Consider the following 24,608-nt stretch of genomic DNA (forward strand, 5'->3'; position numbering starts at 1 on the left):
GGAGGGGTTAGAAGTTAATATCGTAACCACACTGTAAATTATTTATAGCTTGTTGCATAAATAATTGTACTTAAATTAACTGTTTAGTAAACAGTTTACAATTCACTGCATAGCGAGGTTAAGTCACTGTGTATGAATCTGTGTGTTGTTTTTACAAAGCCCTTAGTGAGAGAGAGCCTTCCAGGTTGGGCCGTAGAGAGGTACGGGGGCTAGGCGGATCCAGCTGACATCTGGTGACAAGATTCCTTCCATGCTTCTCTTTACGCAGTGGCTCCCAAGGCCCTGCATGATCTAGCCCAGAGCTGAGCTCATGTCCTACTCAATTCCCTTGTTCCAGCCACGCTGATCTCCTACCCTTTCTCACACAAATCAGGCATACTCCCAAGGTGGGCCTTTGCACGCTCGGGTCCCTCTGCCTGCATGGCTCTGTACCCATACGCCAACATGGTTGACTCTCCCACACCCCCCGGGGAAGCTTCTGTCGAGGCCTTGCTTCTTCCAAGAGCCCGACCATTCATTCGTTTTCAAATGGCAGTTCCCTCCCTGCCTCCCGCAGGAGCAATCTCATCCATACTTATTCTAACTCGGAGAGAAATGATCCGCTTTTAACATATTCTATCCTTTTTCATTCATGGTATTTTCCCATATATTATTCCTATATTCCTATATTGTTAACAATATGAATATTCCTATATTCCTATATTGTTAACAATATGAATATGTAACACTAATGAAACAATATATTTTTTTTCCCAAGAACATTTTCCTATATATTATTCCTATATTTATTGCCCCCTGCTCTGGGAGAGAGGCAGAGATATGTTTGTTTTGCTCACCAGTGTGTCCCAAGCAGCTAGACCCATTCCCGCACATAGGGGGCACCCGGGAAATGTGCACTGAGCGTTCAGGGTGGGATTTGTGGGAGTGTGTGGGCCGCACACCCCACGTAGATGCTAAGAGCCCTGGGTGGTTCTGAAATGAGGTGCTACGTGAACACAGTCCAGAGAGAGGGACTGGACCCCAAGGAAGAAATGGGCCCACTGCGCTCAACATGCCTCAGACTAAGCCGTCTTCTGAGCAGGTTTCTCCCGTTGGTCTTGTGCTCAAGTGAAAAATCGGGGGTTCTCTTTGTCCCTTTTATTCATCATCTGTGTGCATCAGCGTCCAGGATCCAAGATCAAGGACCATCTCCGACGACTGTCCTCCAACACCGCGGCGCTGGTGTCGCTTCCTTCTTACCTCACACTCAAAAGACATTTTGGCTGAATATAAGGTTTTTGGCTCACATTTTATTTCTTGAATATATTAAATAGGTTATTCTACTTTTTTTCTAGTATGAAATGTTGCTATCACAAAACAAACAAACTGATCATGGTATCATTTTTTTTTTATCCCTTGCAAGTAACATGCACCTATTTCTAAATGCACAAAGGGTTTCCTTTCTTTCTTTTTAAAAATCTAATAATCTTGTGCTCGCTTTGGCAGCACATATACTAAAATTGGAATGATACAGAGAAGATTAGCATGGCCCCTGCACAAGGATGACATGCAAATTTGTGAAGCCTTCCATATTTAAAAAAATAAAGAAATAGAAGTCTAGTAATCTTACTAGAATATGTCTTGTACGTTTGTTTTCATGTACAGAGTATGCCTTTTCGATATGTAACAATATGAATATGTAACACTATGAAACAATATATTTTTTTTCCCAAGAACATTTTCGCAGCTCATAGCTTTTCATATGCATTTTGTCGTGTGTTTTGGGTTCTTCCCTAGAGAACTCTCTTTCTCCTTTTTTTTCAAGGTCGTGTGTTTTGGGTTCTTCCCTAGGGAACTCTCTTTCTCCTTTTTTTTCAAGTAGGCTCCACACCCAGCATGGAGCCCAAGGCAGGGCTTGAACTCATGACCCTGAGATCAAGACCTGAGCTGAAATCAGGAGTTGGATGCCCACCCGACTGAGCCGCCCAGGCACCTCTCTTGGGAACTCTTACTGTATGTATGTTCGATCTTTTTTGCCCATCCTCAAACTTCATCACTTTCTTGCAAACCTGTTTTTATCTTTCTTCATTTTTTAAAAAATTTAAAACCGTTTTTTTTTTTTTGCATTTGATTTTCTTAAGGCATTATCCCACACTTTTCTTCTTGTTTAATCTGTTTCAAAGATGACATTTCCTGTTTATGTCTAATTCTTTTCCTAAGATATCTCTTTTCTGAGGTTTTGTGCTTCCTTTCACAACTTACATCATTTTTAAAAATTTTAAGTTCATTTTGAACTAGTATATTACATTCCCTTCTGTTTTGTGAGACCATTTTCCTGGTATTTTCTCATTGTAGGGATACTATTTTGTTATTTATTCTGTTTTTTAAGTGATTATGCGTGGAATGAGACTTCAGTATTTTTGTGTTGCTTATTTTTACGTGAAATTCGTTTTCATGAACGTTTAGAGGGAGGCAGGGATCAGGAAGGTGGTTCTAAATTCATACAGCTCCTTCCTCATTTTTGTGTAAGGGTCAACATCAGGTGATCTGCTTTCTGAGAGTTCCAGCTCTGCTTCCACCCCTCCCATGGACCTCTCACCTTTGTCTCTGAGGTCCCAGTCCTGCTCAATTCTGATTGTGCTTCCAGAAGTTTCTTCTCCATGTGGCAGTTTGTTAGAGAAGGGACTCCTGCTGGGTTAGTTTTTAGAACTCTTGGTAGGTGCCTTGCATGCACCTGATAATGGAGAGGCATGTTCCCTCCTAGTTTCAGCAACAATTGAATGGTCATACTGTGATTTCCAATAAATACCAGTGGCTATGGGGCTGGGGGTGCTCCTCCCTCGTATTCCTCAGACACCACCCTATTGCTTTGTCCTTCTTCCTCTTGGACAGATGATGTCCAGCAGGTCTTGTAGCTTTAAGTGGTCAATCCCATCTGCTTGTATTTTGAGTTTTGTGGGGATATTCTATCATCTAGTTTTGTTGTAAATTTTATCCATAAGGTTTCAGTTTTGTTATCTTTGTTGTTCTGCCGGTTTTTCACCTGGGAATTTAAAGCAATTTAAAAACTGCTGTCACGGAGACCATCTTCCCAGAGTTTTCCTTATTTCTCTCCTTCGAAGTAATTAAATTTCTTCTGATACAGCTGATTTAGTTGAAACCTCTCTAATAACAACTGACATGTATAATACTTCCTGTCAGGCATTATTCTAAGCAAGTAGATATACATATTTGCATAGATGCATATGTATGTATGTGTATATACTCTCTTCACTTAATCATCTCAAAAAACCTGGGGGCTGGGTAGTATTTTCATTTCTTTTCTACCAACGAGGAAATTGAAGCACAGAGAGATTCAATAACTTGCCCAAAGTTATGCAGGTGGCAAGTGGCAGATGTGGGATTTAATCCAGACAATCCAGTTCCCGAGTTCACGCTCTGATGGGAACAGTGATACCCCACAAAAGCCACATGATGCCTAGGAGACCCAGTGGTGTGCCTGGCTCTGATGGTGGCACCATGGTGCCTAGAAGACACAGCAGCAAGAGAAGTGGTGACTGTAATCAGCGTGAGATATTTAGTGGAGGTGGACAGCAGGAGAGCCCCCAGAAGGAAGGGTCGGCGTGCCAGGGGGCCTGGCAGGACCTGACAGTCAGGGTAATCCCAGTGTAAGGGTGCTCTAGGGATTAAAGGTGACAGATTTGGGGGAGGATCTACACTTGACCTTTGAACGACGCAGGGGTTAGGGGCACCCACCCCCCAACACAGTGGAAAATCCACATGTCGCCCTTGACTCCAAAACTTAACTACAAATAGCTTACAACTGATTGGAAGCCTGACTGATACCATAAAGTCAACTAACACATCATTTCTGTGTTACGTATGTCCTATACTGTATTATTACCAAGTAAACTGGAGAAAAGAAAATGTTACTGAGAAAATCGTAAAGAAGAGAAAATGTGTCCACAGTACTGCACTATCCACCTCTAAGTGGACCTGTGCAGTCCAAACCTGCATTGTTCAAGGGTCAGCTGTATATGAGATGAACTCTGGGGACTCCTGGAAATGCTTGAGGTGTATGGCGCATGGTGTTGGGATGAGAAAGAGGTTGGGTTACATTTACTTATGTTTGTCTCTCCCCTAAATGGGGTTACATTTACTTATGTCTGCCCTCTCCCCTGAGGGCAGGGACCAGCACAGAGTGTGTGTGCTCAACATCAATAGTGCGTCAGTGAATCAGGTCAAGTAGGGGTTGTCTGACAGGAATGGCTTCAAATTTTAAGCCTTATTGAACTGAGTGAAGATATTTTGTGTATGTTACAGGTGTCCTATGGGGACAGCACTTCCCATAGGAGCTAAGATCTCCCTTTAGCCACTTCCTATCCACCCCCCCCAACCCCAGGCTTGAGTATCCATATCCATACTTTACCCTTTGCTTGGAAATTCTGAGAATTGGGACAGTGGTTGCGAAGGGCCCAAGCTTTATGGCTTAGTGGAATCGAGGAATGTTTGTGACTTGTACAAAAGGTTTCTCTGATTCTACTGACACCTGGTCACGTGTTTCTATTTAACACAGAAGTTTTTATTATGATGTCTTTTGTGGAATGGAGTTACTTACCCAGCTCTTAAACTTGAACCACGTTGCAGGGAACTCACCTACACTTTGTCTGACATGCCAGCCAGAGATCGAAACCACATTTCCTGAAATGTAATTCAGAATAGAGGATTGCGTGAGTTCAAGGGTTTCCCATGTGTCAGGCCGGAACACTCATGCTTATCTTGTAACACCCCTACAAGCCCAGAAAATATTTCCAGCTGGCGTGGCGGGGCTTACAATTCATGCTTCCCAGGCAATTTCTGATTTACTTGATCGCTTAAATATTTACTGATCCTGACCATGTGTCAGGCCCTGTGCTGAGTGCTGGAGATGCTGAGGGAGGTCAATGCCTGCCTTTGAGGATATCTCGAAGTTGGTAGAAGAGAGAGACAGGTGGAGAAACGGTAGAGTATGGTCAGTAGGTAAACAGTCTTTGGAATTGGGTTGCCTGCAGGGAGTCCTGGCTCTCTTAAGTCATATAAGTCTTCCATACCTGTGTATTTTCATCTGTGAAATGGAGACACGGAAAGTGTGTACTTAATCAGGATATTCCGAGAATAAAATGATGTGTGATAATTACACAATTCTTGGGGTACTATAAGGGTCCAATATATGTTAATTATTATCCCTGATGGGTTTTGTCTATTTTCCCTTTTCCTCTGCTTTCAGAACTGCTTTTCACCCAATTCGCTATTTTTTTTTTTTTTTAAATGCCAAACACAGTGCTTGCTTCGGTAGCACGTATACTAAATGCCAAACACAATTATATTGTAATCTCAATGGTTTCGTTGTAATTTGGGCAGCATGGATGCAGAGCATCCTGGGTAAAATCAGGCTGAGTGGGAGATAGATACATGCCTTGAGCAGCCGACTCATTTTCCCCCTCCAGCCTCAATAGGTCAGAACCTCTTGAAGTCCTCCCAGCCCTCCTGGAGTTGGCCCTGGACCTAAGGAGACTGTGCCTACTTGATGGGGCCTGAGGCCTAGTCACTGAGCGAGGTTAAGAGGAGGTGGAGGTCTCTGCGCTTCCTAACCTACCCAGTTTATTCTTCTCTGTATGCTTGTTTGCTCCTTAGTGGGGAAAGAGGAGGTCTCTCTTCAAACAATCTCTAGAAATGGAAGTTATTTTAAGCTCATTCTTAAAGAAAACCAGATTCTGCTTTCCCGAAGGCGCCTCTGTCTGTCCTTGCCTCAGCGGCTGGCACCCTGGCAGGCACTCCGGCGGTTGGGCAGCCGGGACTGGGTTTGGCCTGGAAGCAGCAGCTGCATCTCTGGAGCTGGGTTCCCAGTCCGCCCTGTACCCCAGAGCTTTAGGCAGAGCCAGGGGCTCCCAGCTTTCCTTCTTCGCCCTGTTGCTTATAAGCAGCCCCAGAACTCTTTGCTTGGGAAAATTGTCCTTCCTGTCTCCCTGTGTCAGGCTGTCTTATCTTGCTCTCTGCTCCTTGATGTGCTGTTGTTGTTTTTTTTTTTCTTTTTTTTAAGGTTGTTAGAGTGGGAAGCAGTAAAGCAAAGAGGTTAAGGGTTAAGAGTGAAAGAGACCAAAGTCTTCATGTCAATGCTACTACCTTCTACCTGGGGGATTTACCTCTCTCATCCTGGCTTCCTCATCTGTAAAATGGGGATAATAATACTACTAAGGCAGACACTTGTCTTGAGGGGTAAATTAAATGATTCGTGTAAAGCACTTAGCACAGGGCTCAACATGTGGCATGTGCTCAGAAACTTCTAGTCATTGTGATGGTAATTATTGTAGGTGCTGAAGCATTCCATGGGGGACACACAGCAAAGAGAACTAACATTTTTGAGCATTTCTTTAGGCTATGCAATGTCCTAAGTCCTTCTTGTTCACTGTTTAATGTAATTCTTCCATCTCTCTGAAATTACTACCTTTATTTTCAGATAAAGAAATTGAGGCTCAGAGAGGTTAAGAAACTTACTACAGAGACTAATGTATGTTGTTAAAAAGTCAGGATACTGGATATCCTCGTCGGGGAGTGACCAAAAGGGGGCGCCAGGGAGACCACCGGGATGCAGGCAATGTTTCAAAACTGGTTCCTGGATACATGAGCCTGTCGACCTTATGAAAATTCATCAGACTGCAGCTTGATATTATAATTTGTTCACCTTCATGTACATATGTTATTTCAATACAAATTTCAGAAAAGGGGGAAAAAAGCAACAATAGCTTTCCTTCAGCCACACAGATTGTAAGTAGCAGAGCCAACCCTTCACGCCCCCACATGCTAAGGTACAAGCTTTCTTGGCCTGGGCCTGTAGTAGCTTTTCATAAGCTCAAGGACCTTCCTTACAGTAGCCTTCCTTACACAGTAGGCTGTTTCATCCCCGGGAAGCTTGGGTTCAAAGCCTGTTCAGGCAACTAAGGAGGGAGCAAGATCATCAGAGAGGTGTCTGAGGGCCTGACTCTGCCCGAGGGGGCCTCCCTGGGCAGGTCCAGGAGGCCTGCCTGGAATCAGCCATTGGTGGGCTCCAGGGCAGATCATAGGACCAACTGGAAGATGAAGTCAACTAGGCTTGCCACATTCCTTTCCTCTGAGAGAACAACTTTCGTCCTCTGGTCCAACCAGGTACCCTCTTTCCTTCCACTTCCAGGTTCTTTGAGGAAGCTTCCACTCCTGGCTCCTTAGCTAGGTTCCTCCTACCTGTCCGCTGGGGTTTGGATTGCTCCAGTGGAGGATGATACATTCTCTAGGTTTTCCTCCCTTGAGGCTCATGACACAAGGCCAGACAGACAGTCAGTTCCAGCCTGGGCTTCTATTTGGGGAAGAGGCAATGGAAATGCAATTCTTCCTGTGGATAATGGAGTAAGGAACCCTCAGCTCTGTCAGCTGGATTCTACCTCTCTCCCCGGAACCCCATTTCTTTAAAGAAACATTCAAACTTTAAAATAGTTTTAGATTTACAAAAAGTTGCAAAGATAGTACAGACGGCCCCTGTATGCTAACCACATACCTAATTACCTTGATCGTTAGCATCCCCTGAGAGCATGGTGCATTTGTTACAATCGAGGAACCATCATTAGTCTGTTGTATTAACTAAACTCCAGACTTTATTTGGCTTTTACTAGTTTTCCATGAGGGTTCTTTTCTGTTTCAGGATTCCATCCAGGAGATCCTGCTGTAGTCAGTCATCATGTCTCCCTTGTCTCCCTTGGCCTCTGACAGTTTCTCAGCGTGACCTTGTTGGTGAGGACACTGGCACTTGTGAGGAGTATTGATTAGGTATTCTGTAGAATGACCCTTAGCTGATCCCTTTCGTTTGATTAGACTAAAGTTTGGTGTTTGGGAGAAGAAAGTCCTGCTCATCATGTCCCATCCAAAGCCCACGCTGTCAACAGAGGCTGATGAGCAATGAGGTTCCTTTGGATCACTTGAGTAGGATGGGGTTATATCAGGTTTCTCCACTGCAAAGTTACTTGTTCTCCGTCCCCTTTCTGTACTCTTTACTTTGGGACTGAGTCATTTAATGCAGCCCACGCTCACGGCCCACCCCAGCTGTTCTTAGTCATCGAGTTTATCTGATGCAAGCCTTGTAAGCACCCGCAATCATCGGATGATTCGTGCAGGTAGAGACACAGCAGCTCCGAGCCAGACATCCCAGACACGAGCACACAGATAATATAGACAGACACCTAAATGAGTTCATATCCACAAACACAGACTCTCACAGGCCCCAATAACGCAGATACTCGAGAAATCAATAGCTTTGTCATTCCATGTCTCTTACCCGCCAAGTGATAAATCAACTAGGATTTTAATTAACACAGCTTCTGAAATCCCACTTTCTTTCTAGTTCTAAAAGATTTTAAAGGACAAGAATGGAGTATGCCTCGGTGCGAATGGGGGCTAGTGGGGGTGACAGAATGGTGAGTCTGGGATCTAATCAGGCCTCCCGGGAAGGGCCCAGGACAGGGGCAGTTTGGTGGCACTGATTCCCTTTTGCTCCCTTTGTGGCTTTTCCATGGCCCTTTCCATTCCAGGCCTGAGGTAGGGGGTGGGAGCGGGTCCTGCTCAAGGGTCCAGAGCTCTTCCCTGCATAGTACAACAGGCTTCCTCTGTGCCAAATGCTGGTTCCCAGGTACCATAGCTGCCTTGCAAGCCCTATGTTTGGAAGGAGGGAACAGCAGTAGCTCACGGCAAGAAGCCACACCAAGGGGCAACGGTATCACTTGCCTCTGCTTTTGACAGAAGGAGGAGGAAGGATGCTAGAAGGACAAAAATGACAGCTGTCCTCTGCAGTGTTCATGGAGTAAATGAGTCTGTGAGTGAGGGTCTAGTTCCTTTCCTCCCTCTTGGATGCTCTTAGATCAGTCTGCTTCAGCTCTCTATCTCTAGAACATGATGATCAGAGGCTCTTGTATTCTCTTTATCCCCTTTCTAACCATGTTAGTCTTGGGCCACTCTTTGTGAAAGCATGTTTAAAAATGCTTTCATTAATAAAATAAATTTTAAAAAGGTTCACACTCGGTAACCACACAGCTGACCGTAGCTCCTAATCACATAACCAGGATTCAATATTTAGGCTCCTTCTGTTTTCTTCTTCTTGTAAATACAGTCTGCTAATGTGCCTGACTTCATGGCCTGGTGCTTGTCTGGTCATCTGCTTCCAAAGCTTCTGTGCCTCCCTCTTATTATCTGTGAGTTGGAGATAACAGAAGAAAAGAGGGTTAACGTAAGCAAGCGCAAGAAACAGTGATGAGCCTAGAGCAGGTGCTTCATAAACGTCAGACGGCCCAAATGGGAACCTCTGGAAGTCGCGGGGCGCTGACCATCACTGTGGTGCTGCTCCCCGGCTGCAGGCTGCACCTGATGCAGGCGGACTCAGTCCAGCGCTGGATGGAGGACCTGAAGCTCATGACGGAGTGTGAGTGCATGTGCGTCCTGCAGGCAAAGCCCATCAGCCTGGAGGAAGATGCTCAGAGTGACCTCATCCTGGCTGGTGGCCCTGGCCCCGGAGACCCCCTGCAGCTGCTTCTCAAGAGGGGCTGGGTCATCAGCACCGAGCTGCGCAGGATCGGGCAGAAGCTGGCCCAGGACCGCTGGGCACGTGTGCACAGCATGAGTGTGCGTCTGGCCTGCCATGCCCGCTCCATGGTCAGCGAGTACAGCACTCTCAGCAGGAGCTCCTCCCAGGAGATGAGCCAGGTCAGCTGCCCCAGGGTGGGTGCGGGTGGGCATTTGCAAGGGGGATGCCTTCTAGAAGCATGGGTCTGAAGTGCTTGGAGGTTGAACTATTCCTGCTCCAGCACTTCCCTTCTCTTCCAAAGAGCAGAGAAGATAATAAGGGCCTTTACTGAGTATGTACCATGTCCTGGGCATTGAGCTAGGTGTTTTCACTCACCCATCTCATTTAACCCGCACTAGATACAAAGCAGACAGAACCACTGTGAGAAGCTGTCCAGGGGAGCAGTGCACTCACTTTAATGCCAGACTGTCTGGGTTCAAAGATCAGCTCTACTTTGTGACGTTGGCAAGTTACTTACCTTTTCTGTACCCCAGTTCCATCCCATTAATGAAATGAGTAATAGTATTTTTTCATGTTATTTACATGTTATTTACATGTAATGAAACATTAAAAATGGTTATTGAAAAAGTATGAGCTAGTGTGAAGTCCTCACTGTACTGATGAGGAAATAGAAACTCAGAGAGCCTAAGTAACTTGCCCAAAGTTATGCAGTGAATGGTATAAGCAGGATTCAGCTTAAGTTTTTCTGATTCCGAAGCCCATGATTTCCAATCTTCTTTTCCAAACCCATAGCGGAGCACTGAAAATCCCCTTGTCATTGTTTTTCTTTCTTCTGGCATTCACTTCCCAGCTTACAGCTTTACCATTTTCCTTGCTCCACTTCACAAACAGCAAACTTCTATTCATCCTCTGCAGCCCAGCCCAAATGCCCCTTCCTCTCAGAAGCTTCTCAGATCCTCCAGCACAACTAAGGGCTTGGTTTTCTTTTTGGAGCTCGCAAAGAAGCTGACGATGGTGTCTTGCCATCCATACAACACTGTGTTATAGTTGATGGGCCTGATTCCAAAATCAGATGATTTGATTCTTCATCTTTATACCCCAGAGAGCCCCACGCAGTAGTCGGTCCTCAACCAGGGCTTGTTGAATTGAATAAACTTTCTTCTGTTTTTTTCCACAGATTGAGAAACTGTTAATGGAGAAATGCTCAGAGCTCTCGGCAATCACAGAGAGGTAAACCTGGCTGCTGGATGAGACTGGACAGCCTGTCCTCAGTCGGGGGAAGGGGCTGGTATCTTCCTCCAGGGGGAAAGAGGGAGTGGGGTGGGGGACTGGTGGTAGTCTGGAGCTTCCTTTTGCTGACTTTCATCAGCATCCTTGGAAGACTCCTTTGGGCTTTTCTGCCCCATTTTCAGGTCCTAGAGAGAATGTAAAAGAGGAGAGGCCCATGCAGAGGAAAAAAGAGGATTATTGAGCGTTAGTAAAAAGGAAAAGGTTTCGTGCAGCTTTGGGAAACCCCCTAACCTGATCCCCAAAGTCAAGACAAAATGAAAGCAGACCTCTCACAGACGCATAGACAAGGATCTCACAGACACACTTGCCTGTACGTAGATATATAAACATACACTCATATATTCACAGAAATACATTCACACCCTCCTCTCTGTATCTCGCACACGTCAATATGTACATGTTCACACTCAGACACATACAGAGGCTCAGCCTCACATGTATACACACCCTCTGTCCTTACTCTTTCCAGCCCCCAGGCCCTATAAGAGAAAAACAAGACTTGGTTTCCCTTAGGACCCTGTGGCGTCTTTGGCCTTCTAGGAGAACATTCTCAGGCCCCTGGGGTATATTTTAAACCTGATTCCCCCCCCCCCCCCGTTCTTTCCACCTGGGGAGAAAATTTTCAAGGCTCCCTTCTGTAGACCACCACTGTAGATGGCCCTTTCCTCCAGGGTTGTGAGTATTACCGTGCACCAGCCGACCTGGCAACAGCAGCAGCATCCCCCTTGCAGCTCCCAACCCCACCCCAGACCCTGGTGCAGTGATGGCGGGTCCTCTCAGGGCGGAGCCCAGAGGAATGGGTCTGACCACTGGCTGCCGGCCTGTCTTCCTAGTGACGTGGACTGTTCGCTCCCATTTTGGCCAGCCCTTCTCTGAACACTAGAAGGCCAGAGGATGAGCCGGTTGTGAAATATTCCATCTCTGACTCCCCTGGAGCTGATGACGTCCTCCTAGGCCCCTCGCACCACCCACAAGCCTGCGGCAGGCCCAGATCTGGCCCCTGCAATGGCTCTGGGCTGAATACCTGCCCATCCCAGGGGCCCACACCATGATTTCTTTTCCCCAGGTGCCTCCAGGTTGAGAATGAGCATGTCCTGAAGTCGATGAAGGCCTGCGTGAGTGAGACCTTGAGCACGCTGGGCCAGCACTTCGGCCAGCTGCTGGAGCTGGCGCTGACCCGGGAGGTGCAGGTCAGTGCAGGCTGGGCTATGGACAGGGGCGCTTGCGTGGACTCCTGGGGTGGGAGTGGGGGTGGGACCGAGGCACTGGGCCAGGCTGGGGGAAGCTCTCACATGCTTTTCTTGGGGCACATCCTCAGGCTACCAAAATGAACCCCAACACTTAGCAAACAGGACTGTTAGAGCTCGATGCTTCCCAAGTTAGCCCAAATCTGCATTTTCTAGATGTGAGAACTGGAGCCTAAAGAGGAAAGAGACTTACCTAAGGTCACACGAGGCCATGGCAGAAGCATTTCCCAGCTGCTGTCTCAGTACTGTCCCTACTACCTTAAATCTCTGTTGCTATTGTCTACAGTACGCACAACAGATCTGTATTATCTGGAAAGACTTGAGGCATCTGTGGGGGAACAAGCCAAGTCCCAAAATCTGGCAATAGAAAAGAATCTAGAAAGGTCATATAGTCTAGCCCCTGCCTCTAAGCAGGCTCGTGTCTGATTCTAGAAAGAATGAGGGCTTTGGAACCAGATCTACTTTCAAACTATGGCTCACCGTGAGACCGAGATCAAGTTCCGTAACATCTCAAAGTCCTCATTTTCTTCACCTACAAAGTGAAAACCTTCCCCAGAAGAAAAAGTGAGAGGATTAAGCAAACAACACAGTGTGGGTTAAATATATGTGATTTCCCTCCGTTGCCTTTTCCTATTTTAAAAGCCTCCCAGAAAAGCAGATTCCATAAGGTTTTCATTATGAAAGGTATTTACGTGTTATTTATAGTTATAGAAATATTGTGTTACATATTTGCCATTCTTTTCCCACCACCAAATAAAAGCCTTCCACAAATAGCAAGTCTCTTCCCCTATCAGCTTCTCTCCAGACTCAGCCTTTCCATAGAGCCCGGAGCTTTCCTTTTTCTCCTTCTTATTTGTCCAGCTCATTTTCCACAGGGTCTTCTGGTCTGGTTCACCTGCTTCGTCAGCGTGTCTGGCCCCAGGCTTTCTCACCCTTCCCACCCCAGAGATCTGCAGAGGCCGCTCTGTCCCAGGAGCCTGGGAGGAAGGGCCAAGGGCGGGGTGCGGGGTGCGGGTTGCTGCTGGGGCTGGCCTTGGAGTTGACACGCAAATGCTGACCTGTGCATGTCTGGGCGAGTCATGGCTTAAGCTGGGGCCAGTGTCCCACACTGAGCTCTCAAGTCCCAGAGGGACCCTGTGGGACATGGGGCCGAAGTGGGTGAAAAAGCCAAGGGAGTGAAGAGTGAGAATATTGAAGGTCGCTGTGGGGACGCGGGAGCCTGGAGGTATTTTGGAGAAGGACTGCTGGTGCTGACGATGCTTTTTATGTGAATTTTGTGCCCTCTCTCCTGGAACTATCAGGTTCAACAAAAGGGCTAACCTTGAAGAGTAATGTTGAATTATAAACAGAAGTCAGCTGGGTTTGGAAGTAGTCTACCAGGAGTCAAAGGGGTAGAGAGCATGGTCTAGGTCAGAATCCTGGGGAGAGCTCCCTGGGCTACAAAGGAGTCTGCCTGGACCTTGTGGGCTAGGTAGCTGTTTTCCTGGGGTTTCTGGGTCTGTTCTGGTTTTTCCCTCATCCTGATCTTGTTTGCAGTAGAATTCCTGCTCTGGGTCCTTTTGCTTCCCCAGCTAAATCCTGCCCATCCCCAGGTCTGGCCACCTGGGTCACTGATGCTTGGCCTGGGAGCTGAGCTGGATCAACGGCTCCTCTCTTAGAATTTGCACCCTCCACCCTCCACTAGCCTGAGTGGCTCAGTCAGTTAAGACTCTGCCTTCAGCTCAGGTCAGAATCTGGGGTCCTGGGATCAAGTCCCACATCGGGCTCCTTGTCCAGTGGGGAGCCTGCTTCTTCCTGTGCCTGCTGCTCTCCCTGCTTGTGCTCTTTCTCTCTGACAAATAAATACATAAAATCTTAAAAAAAAATTGGTGCACTGGCCTCCCTCCCCTTGTCTGCCCTGCATTCCTTAGCTTTCCAATAAGCCCCCCCTTTCCTCCCAGTGAGCACCGTGGTGTCTGCTACACCCTCCTATTGTTTGGGATCGCTGTGCTCTTAATACATTTTGGCTGATCTTTAGTTGTGTGTGTGTGTATGTTTCCATACAGATCGCAGTGACATGAGGAGATACATTGGCTGAAGGCAAGGTGATCTGTGTTCAGTGTTGTAAGCATGTGTTTCTTAAACTGGTGAACAGTACGTTCCCTAGGATGTTAATAATTATATGAGGATCCTATATTTGAGGTCTCTTGACATACAGGGACTTAAGCCTGTGTCCTTGCATCGGTACTTCCCCTGTGATGTGTTCTTCTGCACTGAGAATCTTCTAAAAGATCTTCACACATTCGTAGTGTTTCTTGTCCGATCTGTAGCTCCCATAGACAAGGATTTGGGTTTGTTTTGTTTATGGGTATATATCTGGTGACCAGGGTAGTACCTCTGCTACAGTAGGCACTCAATAAAGACTGAATACTAAGCTGTATGTTCCAAAATTACATAGTCACAACAAATCTGTCTTCTTCTTAAAGCACCTGATCACTTATTCTGGGATGCTGGTGTTTCAAGAAATGCAATTTGGTCAAAATATTTTTTGTCCTTGGGAAGTTCTCAAGCATAGCCTTGCCACCTCCCCTATCCCCACCTTGCACAAAAATAATCTATGGTAAAACAATGCTTATGATAGGGCAGCAGCAATCTAGCACTACTTTGCACTGGTCGGCTCCATCCTGGAATGTCATGTCCAGTTCCAGACCCCAGACGCATCACTGGCAATGGCAGTACTCTGAGGAAGCTTCTGAAAGGGTGGGAGAGAGGCTGAAGATCAAGGTCTGTGGGAGTGGGTAGAGGAGCAGAGAATGTTTTGTCCAGAGATGGACACTCTGTCATCTCCAGCGTTCTGTGTTTGGGGGCCCCAAAGGGAAAAAGGTGCTCAGGTCAGCTGTCAAACCTAGAGGATGTTCTGTGTAGAGAAGCGTTTGTGAAATGACAGGGCTGTCCTGCAGGGGACTGTGTTTTGAAGTCCCGTCCCTTAACAGGCCAAGCTAGGCTTGGAGGACACTGGCAGGGGATGAATGAGTTCCAAGGTCTCTTCCAATCTTGGTAGTATGGCATTCTGTGATATGGGGATGGTGAGGTAGGGGCCTGAGCATGGAGTCTGGAGGCATATCAGGGTTCACATCCCGCTAGTGCTGCTCACTGGATATGCAGACCTGGGTCAGTTACTTCCTGTCCTCACATCTGCAGTGGGTTGTCATTAGGATTAAATGAAATGACCCATGAGGAACCAGTGGCCTTTTCTGACTCAGTGAGCTGCTTTCTTCAATCAAGTCTTGCTCTACCTTAAGAGAAGCTCGCAGCACGCTTTGCTAAAAGAGCCCCCGGCCACCTAATGAATTGTCTTAAGACAATTTAACTATTTGGCGAGTATGGAAGAATTTCAAGTTAAAATGTCAGGAGCCACCAATAGGAAATTAATGAACCTTGATGATTAATCTATTTGGGAATAAAGGATTAGCTATGTGGGAGGTAAGAGAAGACTTAACTTGTAAAAATTGATTTACTCTAAAATAAAGGGTACTCTATTGAATAAGTTGACTCTTAGCTGTACCTTTGATTCCTTGACAGCTTCATGTGGGTAGATGTTATATTAATTTATCCTTCCATTCCCTCTATTACTTTTGATTTTAGTTTCAAATAACATCTTTATTCTAATAAAACTGATTAGGGAATATATCTTTGGCTCTGTGGCTAAACGAACTAGTTCAAACTATCTCACAACTAAATTTCCCCTCCCTGTCCTAGGCAAAGCTGGTCAGCTTCAGGCCTCACCTGAGGGAAAAGCACCTAGCTTGTGACAGAACTCAGACCTGAGGGACACTTCCTAAGAGACAGGTGCCATGTCCTCAGTTCCTTCTTCCCAAACTCACAAACTTATCCCTACCTTCTCAGTAGGGTGACCTAAAAAGGTAGGGAGTGACGCTAGCAGGGGTGTGTTGCTGAAATCCCTACCTAGGGAACAGGAGTAGTGGGGACCAAGTACTGCCCCTTAGTAGTGATAGTTTCTGTCCTACTGTCTCAGTGGCCTTATCCATTGGGCTGTGGTCAGGCGGGAGTGCAGCTGAGCGCCTTGGGGGAGGAGGTCAGCTGCCAGTGGGAAAGATACTTCCCACCTTCATGAAGCCATTCTTCCAAATAACAACCCCTCTTTCTCTGTAGATCCTTCTGGAATCATAGTGGGAAATTTACATTCTGCTCCCAGAAGGCTTGAAAATGACTCATGATATTAGATCCATTAAGTTAGCTCTAGGAGGTTTTGTAACTAAAGCTCAAAATTTGCTTTCCTGTCCTATTTCCCACTGTCAGATTTTGCTCAGCTATGTTGTCCTATATAGGTAATCAGAGGCTGCAATGCAACTAAATTGTAGCATAAAGATAATCTTTACTTGTCAGATGAGAAATATAAAGATGTCCAAAATTTAGAAATACTGTGTCTCATTATAAAGTTCCCAGAGAGAAAATAAAGTTAAAGAAAAAGGTTTAAAAAAAAAAAAAAAACAACCACCACCACCGCAACCAAAAACAGCATGAAAAACAAAAACAAAACATAACAAACAAACAAAAATCCCCGCATCCCTTTACCTGTGGGAATAATTCAAAGTCCCAAGTACTTAGGTTAATAAAATTCTCTCCCATTTACTTACTGTGCTCATCTTAGCCAGAAGGGTCTCATTCCAGTGTGTGTGTGGTCATGTTTTCTTGGGAAGCTACAGTCTGGGCTGTCTCTCCAGCAATGGGACGGGGTTCTTTCCAGGATTCTCAGTTTGTACTGGACTTTCCCAGCCATACTTGGAAGAGTTCATACCTTGGATATGCAATAGTATAATAGCACTACCCCTGCACTCACAGAAAGTTAAAACAGACCAATCCTTGGTCCCTAAGGCAGGAATTCCATGCGACATTTCATGCTGGGACTCTGTCTTAGGGTTGCTGAAGGTCTTCACAGATACTTACCTGCTGCTGAACAAAAGAGGGTTGGCAATGGGCAGCATCTTGATAGGGTCTGTGGTGGGACATCAGTTTATCTCAGGTGTCCATCGTCCACAAGGTTTTGTGGAAATTCACTCACTGGGGTAAAGCATCCACTCTAGGTGAACTGTGGCATGATGTTTACTATATATAGGGAAAAATGTCTCCTTCTTTATAGAAGGGCATTTGACATGTTTACTTCTTCCTGCAAAGTCAGGTACTTAGAATCTCTTCCCAGTAACTTGCCTGGTTTGCATACTTTCCCATCCAGCATTTTCAACATTTCTTAATTTCTAGCTCTCCTCTAAACACTGTCTTTCTGTCACCCTGGGCTGCATTGGTGTGGGCTGCTCGAAGTGACTTAGACTAGAAGTTTCCAAACCACTTCAAAGACATAGCATTCTCCAGGTTCTCAAAGATTTACCAGAAGAAATGCAAGCATATATACTTTTAAGGAAATCAATGCCCAGATCTTCAATTTTTGTTTCTTTCTCAAAACGATCCTCCCAATAATATGCAGTTTCTAACATCCCTTCTATTACTTTCCAAAAGAAGGACATATGCCCACCCATCCCAAATGTTATGGTACATTGCCCTGCTGTGTAAAACCTTGGAGTAGCAGTAAGACTGGGGAGATCAAAGAAGAAGCCTTCATTCCTGAACCATAAACCCATAGGCCTCCATGAATTATTTCTGTGCTTTTTCTTACATATTTCTATTGAGAAAGGCATTAGAAATTACGTGTTTTGCCCAGTATGGAGATATATGGTAGAATGGTTGTGTGCATGTGTGTGTGTGTGTGTGTGTGTGTGTGTAGGAGGAGTGGATTTGAAAGTTTTCAATTTATCATATCCCTTCTATCTGTATTTACTCCCAGATTGTGAATAGCTCTTAAGGGACATTCTCCTTAGACAACGCAAAGAGTGAGCTGGTCAGACACAGCAAGCACTCAAAATGGCTTTTGGGGGCACAAATTTAAATGCAAGCAATTCCTTTTAACTATATCTCATACTCAAACCTAGGATATGTCATTCACTGGAAAGAAAAACATCTTTGAAGAGCCAAAGATTCTAAAAGTTAATGATACTGATTCTTTTAAATGCTGGAATACTATTGAGAATGACTAAATTTTTCAAGGTATATTGGATAAAATCCACAGATGCAAATTTTACATGATTTTTTTTTTTTTTGGTCAGATTTGGTACACATTATTTAAGGAAGCAGTTAAAGCTTATTTTGTCAACATATTTTTGAGATATTTATACTAATTTCTGCTTCTTGTTAGCAAAAGATAAAATTAATTGCTAGCAGCTGGACTAATTAGATTTAAGCAGTAAATACCTTTTTCCTTTTTTAAATATGAGGGAAGTCTGATCATCAGAGTCCTAAAAATAATCAAATGATTTCTAATACATACATATATATATATGTATTTATTTATTTGTTTGTTTGAGAGAGAGCACACACACACACAAGTAGGAAGAGGGTCAAAGGGAGAGGGAAAGAGAATCTTTCCATGTTCAGCATGGAGCCTGACATGGCGCTCAGTCCCACGACCCTGAGATCATGATCTGAGCTGAAGTCAATAGTCAGACACCTAACCCACTGAGCCACGCAGGTACCCCGATTTCTAATATTTTTATTCTCAAATTTTAATTATTCCTTATACTGAACACCAGATTTCAATATATATACCCACCCACCTATTTGCTGAAAAAATATAGCTACATATTACCTTGCATTATTAAAACTTAGTAAATTGCTTTATCTTGGCTTTATAACATACACAAATAAAACCAAATTTTATTTTAGCTCTTAATATTTACAGTTTTTAGCATTTTTCCTTGGAGAATGATTTCTATAATTATTTGTCAGTGTTGTTTTAGTGTTTCTTGAAACATATCAAAACACTTTGCAATTAAAAACGAAGTCAGTTCTATATTGAGAAAAATTTGTCTTGGCTGATTGGCTTGGCTGAAAGAACAGTCTGCCGATTAGTTTATAGGGTGGGCGTTTTCCATAAATTAAGTAAGCAAAAGCTGTAGCTTCAAGGTTTTGATAAAACATATTTGAAACAAGCACAAATATTTTACTAAAAATTATATTGGCAATGAAAGTAATAATATTTTGATTTTCCTAATCCTTTCTGAATAATTTGGATAACCCAAGGTACTCCAAGTGAAAGAGCAGTGGGTATAATTAATAAGTATTTGATAAGTCTTGGTAAAGTACTTTTGGACTTCTTCCCAGAAACTGAGATAGTGAATGAACAACTTTAATGATTGGGTGACAAACGCTTTTACAAGTCAAGTGGTTTCCAATTCTTTGCTTTTACCAATTTAAAGGAGTTATCAACTGGCAGATCATTAAAAATGGTGTTTGATGATGGATCGCCATTGTGATTGCGTAACTCAGAATGTGCAGGATTGAGCAACTTGGCTATGTAAACTCTTTCTATTCCTCTCTATGGATTTATGGGAATGAGATTTTTCAGGGTTTACATCTAAAAATATAGCATTAGGTCAATATTCAATCATGTATAGATCAATTAATGAGAAACCCTGAAAAGGATACAGAGCCTCATTTATCTCATTAAGACATATATTTATAATAACATTTTAATTTTTATAATTTATGGTTATTAAGCAGAATTTACAATTTACATTTGGACCAGTTGTACTGATAATAATTATAACAATAACTCAACCAAGAAGAGAGTATTTTTTTGAGATTTTAATTATTTATTTGTTTATTTATTTATTTTGAGAGCAAGCAGTGGGAGGGCAGAAAGAGAGGGAGAGAGAGAATCTCAAGCAGACTCTGCTGTGAGTGCCTAGTCCATGTGGGACTTGATGTGGTTCTCGATCTCATGACCCTGAGATCATGACTTGAGCTGAAACCAAGAGCTGGACTGAGCCAACCATATGCCCCACGGAGAGAGTGTTTTTAAGCACTTAGAGCCTGATAGTCGCAGGAAATAAAATGACATTTCAAATGTCAGTGATAAATATGACAAGGATGATCCCTAAAACACTTTGAAACTTAAATATATTACATTAAGATAAAATTCGCAGGAGGGATTGGATTGGGAACATAAAGGATGAAAAGAAAAGATGCAAAATGCTCACAATGTTAAAAAAAGAGATTATTCATACATTTTTAAGGGGATGATGAGGGCATCAAGTTGTTTTGGTATTTAAATTCCACTGAACACATCCAAAAGAGTGATGTAATGGTCTTATTTTATGTCGATATCTACAACCTACTGGAAATTACGTCCTTTTCAACTTTGTTCTTGAAACTTATGATGAAAAATTTTACTTTTTGAATTAAAAATGTGTAAGGGGTCATGTGTTTTTCAAAATTCATTTAGAGCTAAATAAGAAAATAAAAACTGCATTAGAACACACAGGTGTTCTAGTTCTATATCATGAAGGCTATCTTGCCTGCCTCTTCCTGGAGAATTGCTTCAGCCCTAAAATCCCTGTCTATAAGGAGAGTTTTCTGTGATACTCTTGAAGTCTGGACTTTTATAGCCTTGTGAAGACCAGTCCTTCTGCCATGTGCTTCTCAGAACACAGTCTTTCCATATCTTTTTTTAAAAAATATTTTATTTATTTATTTGAGAGAGAGAGAGCATGAGCGAGGAGAAGGTCAGAGGGAGAAGCAGACTCCCCGTGGAGCTGGGAGTCCGATGTGGGACTCGATCCTGGGACTCCGGGATCATATCCTGAGCTGAAGGCAGAGTCGTCCAACCAACTGAGCCACCCAGGCGTCCCTTTCCATATCTTTTGAGTATGTTAACTTTGAGTAGCATTTCCTTCTGCTACATCTCCTTTTTTTTTTTTTAATTAATGAACTACGCTTCCAGGATTCTCTCTCCTTCTGTTAATCCTCACCTCCTTTCAGGGAGACTCTGCTGAATTTTTCTGAAGTTTACCCTGGGTCTCATGTTGGTCTCTTTCTTTATCTAACTCATAGAATGAGCACGAGTTGCTGGATTTGAGTAGCTTTACCACATTGACTTCTCTTTCCTTTCTGGAACATTCTTTTTTTTTTTTTTTTTTTTTTTTTTTTTTTTTCAAAACAAAACAAAACAAACAACTTCTAGATGTTGGAATTTGCCTTACTGAGAAAAATGAAATCAATTAAGGTCTGTGCTTGCCCCCAAACCTCCAATTCTAAGAGACCTTATCCCCATTTGCCTTCCTAAATTGGATATTCCAACCCAGGAGATATTTTCCCATCAGAACAATAACTAATCCAAGCCTGGATTCAGTTACCATCTCCTCTTTAGTATGTGCAGTCTTTCTGTGCCTTTCCTGTGACGCTTGATTCACGCATTTCTCCAATATATTCTCTGAGGACACCAACAATACTGTATGCTCCTTTTCAAAACCTTTCTCCTAGAAATTTATCTAGCAATCCTTTAGATATCTCATGCTGTTCGCTGTAGTCTTCTGTTTTCCAGAGCTCTGTTGGAGCGTAACAACCATTTTTATTATATCTTATCCTCTGAAGGATCAAGAATGTGGGCAGAGCCTGGCTGAGTGATTCTTCTGTTCTGTGTGGCATCAACAGAGGTCACTTGGTGTTACTAAGTTAGCAGATGGTTCGGGAAGTCGTTAGAAAGCTTCTTCGTATGTGTAGTGCCTTGGAGGGGATTGGGGGAAAGCTGGTGTCTGCTGAGAGCACTGATACTCTCAGCAGACAGATCCTACATATGACAGCCTCAGAGTTCCCAAATGTCTTACATGGTAACTTGGGACACTGAAAAGAATGTTCCACGAAGCCTGGGGGCAGCTTCAAGGTGTCTGGTGAGCTAGCCTTGGAGGTTCTGGAACATTCCTTCTATCAACTGCTGGCTTTTATTGTTTGAGCAGGTCACTGAGGCCAGTCCAGATTTAAATAGTGGTGGTAGGGGTGGGTACCAGAGCCTACCTGCCTACGGGAGAAGTAGCAAAGAACATGTGTTTAATCTATCACACCCTGTCACATCTGCCCACATTTATGTAATCTCTTGGCATGACTGGGCTGCCCTAAATGTGCCCAGCTATGGATTCTCTATCTGAATCTTTAGCTAGAGCATGGCTCCCTCTGAGGAACTCATTCCAGGCTGATGTATGAGACTTTACCTCTCCTGATCAGTTTCCCTGGGCTGCAACTGCTCTTTCTAATTGGGAGACAATTAAATTTTTTTTTTTTTTCCTTTTTGGATTCCTTATTTAGAGAGGCCAGGTGGTGTGCATCTCCCTAATTCTTTTTATCCCTTTCTCCTGATCTTCAAGATTCTGTTTTTTTTTTTTTTATTGTTTCCTATCTGCCTACTCTGTCTTTAAAACAATATTTCTGTCACTCCGCTTCATCAATCTTTGTTCCTTTATCTTGTCTCTTTTCTACCACTTTTCTCACAATACAGGGTAAAGCATGTTTTTGACACTTCTTCAGTTCCTTCTTGATTGCCTAACAAATCTTGATTTTAGAGACTGTGGTAGTTTGAAGCTGACACCAAGATAGGATGGGATAAATGCCTGTCTAGGATAAAGTGGGGGAGCTGCCTGTCCAGGATACAGGGTTGGGGGGGCGGGCGGAGAAGCAGGGTCAGGCATGAAAAACCATGTTGCAGGTCTGAAAACAGAAATAAAAGGGTGAAGGAGGACATGAATTGGAAGAGACGTGAATTTTCAAGCCGAAGTCTGTTAAAGGAGTCCCCCCAACACCCCTGGGTGGCAGTAGTGTCCCTAGTCACAGCTGGAGTGGGTGGCAGTAGTGTCCCTGCTGTGAGCAGTCACAGCTGGAGCGGTTCAGGGGCTATGGCCTCAACAAGGACATGGGATAGATCCAGAGGGGAAGTTGCTGGGGGCTGTCTATGAATGCTGCCCCCCCCCGGCAGGAAGAGCTCTGGCTACGCCAGGGCAGAGGGCTGTAGATGCTAATGGGAGCCAGGAAGGAGAGCTCCTCTCCAGTTTGGTGAGAGCTGCTAATGAGGCTGGATATTCTCGTTGTCTTGAGACCTCTATCTTGGCTGGTCCAGGTGAGGTCCTGCCGACTTTGAGGGAGAGGAACTCACTGACTTTGGAAAACAGAAAGTTGGATTCACAGGAGTTAGGGTCCAACTAACTCCACCACATACCACATATGTGACCTTGGTCAGGTTTCTGCATCTCAGTTTCCTGAAGTGTGAAGTGAGGGTTGGACGAGACTGCTAAGGGCCCTTCTGGCTCTGACATACTGTGATGCTTAGGGCCTTGATGATTTCAGTGGAGCCTTTGATCTCATATTCTTCCAAATTTATCTTTGTGAAAAGGATGATTACAACTTTTCATTGTCAGAGAGCTGATTCACCAAGATGATTTGAGGTATAATTACGGTGTATGTGTGTATAGGCATTAGCAAGAAATTATTCTCAGGCATAAATGGTCTAATGTGAACAGATGATTGCAAAAGACATTGGATTGAATTGTTTAACATCATGCTAATTTGCTTCAAGTGCAAACACTAATCAAGAACACTGAGTAATTATGATTTAGGTACAGGACCCCAATATATGAAATCGGCATTTTCATGTGAACATCATTATCACTTATGTAGCTGCTTACAGCATGCGGGGGGGAGGATTCTAAGAAATGCGTTCATTACACAGCTCTGCAGTGACAAACCTTGGTTATTAATTTTACCTTTTGTCAAATCCCTTACAAGAGACATCTATCAAATCTTAGAGAATAATTTTTACATTTAATGTAGCTTGATTAAATACCCACTTAATCCTAGACTGCTTTATGTAGGGGATTGGCGTATTGCGTGTGTGAAAAATTGTAGGAGTTTGGATAAAAAAAAGGAGAGTCCAGTTTACCTGGAGCCCTAAACCCACTTAATTTTAATCATTTTACAGATAGGGAAACTGAGGCCTAGGGTGTGTATTGCCCAAGATCACAAAATAATAACAGCTAACAATTTTATTTTGCTTCCATGTGCCGAGTACCTTTAAAAGTCATATATATATATATATATATATATATATATATATATTTCCTATATGAAAAGTTCTCTCTCTCTGTATATATGTATGTGGGCTCTGTATTGGCTACCTTGTATTGGCTACCTTAAGAAATGGGTACAGCCATCTAAGAGACAGGCAGTTATTTCTCCCCTACTTCACACATAAGGAAACTGCAGGCTAGGAAGGCTGAGTGGCTTGCTCTGGGGCACATGGAGAAAAAGGGCAGAGGGGGCAAAGCCAGGATTTGCACCCGGGCATTTTGGCTCCAGAGTCCGTGCTTTCAACCTCAGACACACTTCCTCATCAACACACTGTGTAGAAAAGGCGAGCTGGCATCAGAATTCCAATCTCCTCATTTCCTTCTAAGTGTTTTTTTTCCCATAACGTTAGGTTTAATAAAAACAAATCCATTTTGATATTTTGAAATAACATAGCAACGGAAACCTCCCGAGTAGCTGCCCAGAGCTGCTGCTCGGGAGGTGTTACTTTCTCGCATGAAGCCCCCCAAGGCGATCTTTCTGAATCACTATCTCCACATCTCCCAGGAGAA

The 24,608-nt window shown here is 44.0% G+C and overlaps 1 protein-coding gene across 7 annotated transcripts in view; it reads left to right on the forward strand.

The window, feature by feature from the left end:
- INSC (INSC spindle orientation adaptor protein) overlaps positions 1 to 24,608 on the forward strand; it is a 120,225-nt gene that overhangs the window by 46,028 nt on the left and 49,589 nt on the right. For 4 of the 7 annotated variants that reach the window (XM_082683169.1, XM_082683171.1, XM_082683175.1 and 1 more), the window contains exons 3-5: positions 9,393 to 9,738; positions 10,737 to 10,789; positions 11,916 to 12,039. In XM_082683169.1, the coding sequence (XP_082539295.1) occupies positions 9,393 to 9,738; positions 10,737 to 10,789; positions 11,916 to 12,039 (523 nt within the window). Of the gene's footprint in view, positions 1 to 1,858; positions 1,997 to 9,392; positions 9,739 to 10,736; positions 10,790 to 11,915; positions 12,040 to 24,608 lie in introns of all 7 variants that reach the window. The other 3 variants (XM_082683173.1, XM_082683172.1, XM_082683174.1) reach the window with 2 other exon arrangements.

Source organism: Mustela nivalis, assembly GCF_964662115.1.
Source record: "Mustela nivalis genome assembly, chromosome: 9".
Classification (NCBI taxonomy): domain Eukaryota; kingdom Metazoa; phylum Chordata; class Mammalia; order Carnivora; family Mustelidae; genus Mustela; species Mustela nivalis.